This window comes from Miniopterus natalensis, chromosome 13, assembly GCF_054644295.1.
Source record: "Miniopterus natalensis isolate mMinNat1 chromosome 13, mMinNat1.hap1, whole genome shotgun sequence".
Classification (NCBI taxonomy): Eukaryota; Metazoa; Chordata; class Mammalia; order Chiroptera; family Miniopteridae; genus Miniopterus; species Miniopterus natalensis.
In genome coordinates this window covers 41805665-41809547 of record NC_142093.1, presented here as the reverse complement: position 1 = coordinate 41809547, position 3883 = coordinate 41805665, and the positions used below count along the sequence as shown (strand labels likewise).

The 3883-nt window shown below is 67.4% G+C and overlaps 1 protein-coding gene across 1 annotated transcript; it reads right to left on the bottom strand.

The window, feature by feature from the left end:
• Nucleotides 1-1401, bottom strand: TLX2 (T cell leukemia homeobox 2). Its single transcript, XM_087823859.1, has 3 exons — nt 1002-1401; nt 344-581; nt 1-217 (listed from the first exon to the last, which is right to left on the bottom strand). Exons 1-3 carry the CDS (start codon nt 1399-1401, stop codon nt 1-3), a joined length of 855 nt encoding a protein of 284 aa, XP_087679985.1.
• Nucleotides 1402-3883: the final 2482 nt, after the last annotated feature.

Sequence of the window (3883 nt, the reverse complement as noted above, 5' to 3'; positions counted from 1 at the left end):
TCACACCACCGAAGCGAGCCCAGACACGGAAGCCACCTTGTTGTCCTCGGCCCAGGGCTGCAGGTTCTGCAGCGCGAAGAGTGACGAGTTGTGCAGGCAGAGCGGGTCCGGGGGCAGCGGCGGCCGCAGCGGCCGCGGCAGCGCGTCCTGCTGCAGGTGCAGGAGCAGCCGGCCCGCGCGGTGCCGCTCCGCCTCGCGCTCCTCCGCCGTCTGGCGCCTGGACACGCGGAGACGGGGGTCAGGGAGGCCGGCCCCCGCCCGCCCCGCGCCTCGCCTCGCCTCGCCTCGCCTCGCCTCGCCGCCAGCGGTCGGGCCGGCCCGCCCTCCCCGCCCCGCGCCTCACCGCCACTTGGTGCGCCGGTTCTGGAACCACGTCTTGACCTGAGCGTCGGTCATGCGCAGGGCCTTGGCCAGCGCCGCCCTCTCGGCCGAGGCCAGGTATTTCTGGCGCAGGAAGCGCCGCTCCAGCTCCAGCACCTGCGAGCGCGAGAAGGACGTGCGCGGCTTCTTCCGCTTCGGGGGGGTCCGGTTTTGGTAAGGGTGGCCGATGCGGCGCGTCCCGGAGAAGGGGGAGAGCGCGGCTGCAGGGAGGAGGAGAGAGCGGGGCAGGGTTTGCGGGGCGGCCCGAGGCGCCCCTGGGAAGAGAGCTCCCGCGCCTGGTCCTTACCGGCGCCCCCAGCTCGGCCCCGCACCAGCAGAGGCCTCTAGACAAGAAAGGGGCTCGGAAGAAACGGCCTCGGGTGAGGGAGAATCGTCCCCATAACTTCACCCTGCTGTCCCCGCCGTGTGGACAGTGGGCTGCAGAGAAGGGCGCGGGCATCGACGGTAGCTGCCTTCCCATCCCCTCTCAGCAGCGGGGCCAAGACACCCAAGTTGGGAGGGGATCCCCCGAAATGATCTGAGGGAGGAGTACGAAGGGGACCTGGATTTGGATCCGAAGGATCAAAGATGAGGAGCCCGGGTGAGCGTGGGACAGAACGCGGAGGGGTTGGGCATCTCACCCGTGAGCCGGTCCTTGGCGAAGCGGCGGCCGCTGTCCATCCAGGGGAAGGTGAGTCCCGCTAGGCCCCCGGTGCCGCCCAAGCCCGAGGGGCCGGGCACGGCGGGCGCGCCTCCCGCGGGCGGCGGCACTGGCAGCGGGCGGTGCGCGGGGACGCGGATCACACCGCCCGGGCCCACGCCCGAGCTGCCGGGCAGCGGGCCCAGCGACCCGGAGGGACCATAGCTTGAGGCCCCGTGAAATCCCCCTGAGAACGCCGCACTCTCCCCGTGGCCCTGGACCGTTCGACCCGGGCCTAGGCCGCTCCCGGTGGACTCCGGGCAGCTCAGGATCTGATCAATGCCGAAGCTGATTGGTTCGTGGTGCGGGAGGCTGTGCGAGACCAGCACGGCGGGCTCCATGGGTCTGGGTCAGGGAGGACCGCGGGAGGCTCGGCGGCTGCGAGGGCGCCCCAGGCAGCTCTGGGAGCCCGGCAGCCGGGCGCTCGGGGCGGCGGCCTCAGGGGCCCGCGGAGCTGGCCGCGGCTGGGCGCCGGGGCCCCCAGGACAGCTTCATCCCAACGCACGGGGAGTAGCCGCGCCCATGCCGGCCTCTGCGGGGCGTCGGTGCAGGAACTCGCATCCCGGGGGAGCGCGACCCACCAGGGTCCCAGGAGCGCCCTTCTGTCTCTGAAGCGCAGATGGACGCTGGGCTGCGGGGGGCCTCTGCCCGAGTCCGAGTCCGGGGCGGAGAGGGTTGGCTGGCTCGGGCTGGGGCAGTGACTGACAGATCCGCCTCGGGTGGGCAGTGGGGGCTGGGGGTAGGGCAGGGGCGGGGCCCGGCCCGTTAAAGGGGCAGAGGCTCCTGTTTGAGCCGGGAGAGGGGATGCCTGGCAGGCAGGGATGGCGGGGGTGGGGTGAGGAGGTGGCGAGGGCGTTAGGAACCAGGCTCGGTCCGGGAGGGGCCGGAGCTTGGGCGGCCGCGCGCTGAGTCAGCCGAGAGGCGCGCGGCGGCTCCAGCCTCTCCGGCCTCCGCCTTGGGGCTCCCTCGGAGGTGTCTCTTCCCACGTCCCCCACTCTTCGCCTCCCGATGGGTCCTACCTGCGGACTCCCGGATTCGTTGTGCCCCCCACCTAAGTGCCCTCGAAGACCAAATCTCGTTGTGGCTTCCCGGGTGCGACGGGGAGCGCGCGGGGAACGCCGCGGGCACTTGGGGCGCGGGAGGAGGGCAGGTGTGGGAGCGGGGGCCGCACGCGCGCTGGGCCGGGGCGCCGAGCACCTCCGGCCTCTCCTGGAGGACCCCGAGCTCCTTTGGGGAGAGCCAGTAATCGGTGGCCTCGTGTTTCTTAGAATTTCGGTATTTTCAAATCGGTGTAGAGCAGATCCGTGACTCAACTTGGGCCAACTGAGGCGGCGTGAGTTTGGGGCTGCTGTTGTGCCCCCGACAGAGGACCACCAGCGAGGGACCCTGTCCCTCCACTCTGCGCCTAGGAAGCCTGTTCTCACACTCTGTGCCCCCCCCCCCCCCCCCAAGGCGGGAGAAGGGAATCTCCGCGAGAGACACGTGGGGCCTCACTGAAGCCTTCGGAGGATCCCGGCCGCCTCGTTTCCCGTGGACGCTTCACCCACCCGAGCGCAGGAAACTGTGCCTGGAGCGTGTCAGGGAAGGGAGGTGGGGGGAGATTTAAGCGGCTTGGTGACCTTATGACCTCTGGGCGAGGACCCGGGAGCTGGGTGTTTGTGAACTCCGCGCCCTTCCCCTGGATGGGACCCCTGGCCGGGCGGGCCCCTTCTCCTTAGACCCGCCCCTGCCGCCGCCCGGCCCGGTGCAGGCCGCTGTAATCGGGTTAGCTGGGTCGGAATTACATTACCTTCCCGGCCCGCCCCGGCCCCGGGGGGGCCCTGGCGCCTCCAAGCCGGTGAGACTGGGCGCAGGGAGGGGGATGTTCTCAGCATCCCGCGGCGGGTTGGCACTGATGAGCAGCTTGGCCTGCCTGGGACACGTGGTGGCCAAAGGACCCCACCCCATGTGCCAACCCTAAGCCTCAACCCCAGCCCACTGCGCGCTCAGGTCCAGGCTGCCCATGACCCTGTGGGAGCCAGCATGCCTTCTAAGTCTAGTAAATGGGTCTCCCTAGGAGCGCGCATCTTCCAGTTGGCTCTCCAGGATCTTCTGGGAAAGGCTCTGCCCCTTCCTTCTCCCCAGCAGATGGGCTGGCAGCCTGGTGCCTGGGGCAGGGTGAGGGGGTCTTTTCTCTCTAGGGAATGGAGGAATGATATTTGGGCATCTGGGCAGGAAGATAAAGAAGAGAAAAAGGGAGTGGGCTCTCTACCCACCCAAAGCCACCAGCCCCTCAGTGTTCTGCAAAGCCTCAGTCTGAAGGCTGGAGGAGGGAGGCAGTGAGCTTTAATATGTGACATCCTTCCCCAACCTCCTTCACACCCATCATCCAATTTCTCCAGCCCTTCCCCCAGCCTGCCAACAGCCCCTTCTGAAAGGGCGCTAGGAGGCTTCTGCAAATTTGACAGTTGTGTTTTTATCTTGGTGGAGGAGACAGACATTATGGAAGCTTAGCCCTTCATGGAAGCCCAAGCACCCTTTCTCAGCAATAGAGGGATGGGGCTACTAGGGGCCATGAAACCTGCTATTCAGGTAAAACCTTCAGAGATAGCAGGGCTGGATCCCTCCAGATGTGAACAGAGAGGCTAAGGAGACAGCAAAGTAAATAAGCCTTGGGCCCTGGCCAGGCAGCTCAGTTGGTTAGATTCCCGCCCCCCCCCCCCCTCTAAAATCAATAAATTAAATTTTTTTGCCAGGCCAGTCCTGGCTCAGTGGTTGAGCATCGACCTAGGATCCAGGCAATCAGGGTTTGATTCCAGGTCAGGGCACATGCCCAGGTTGTGT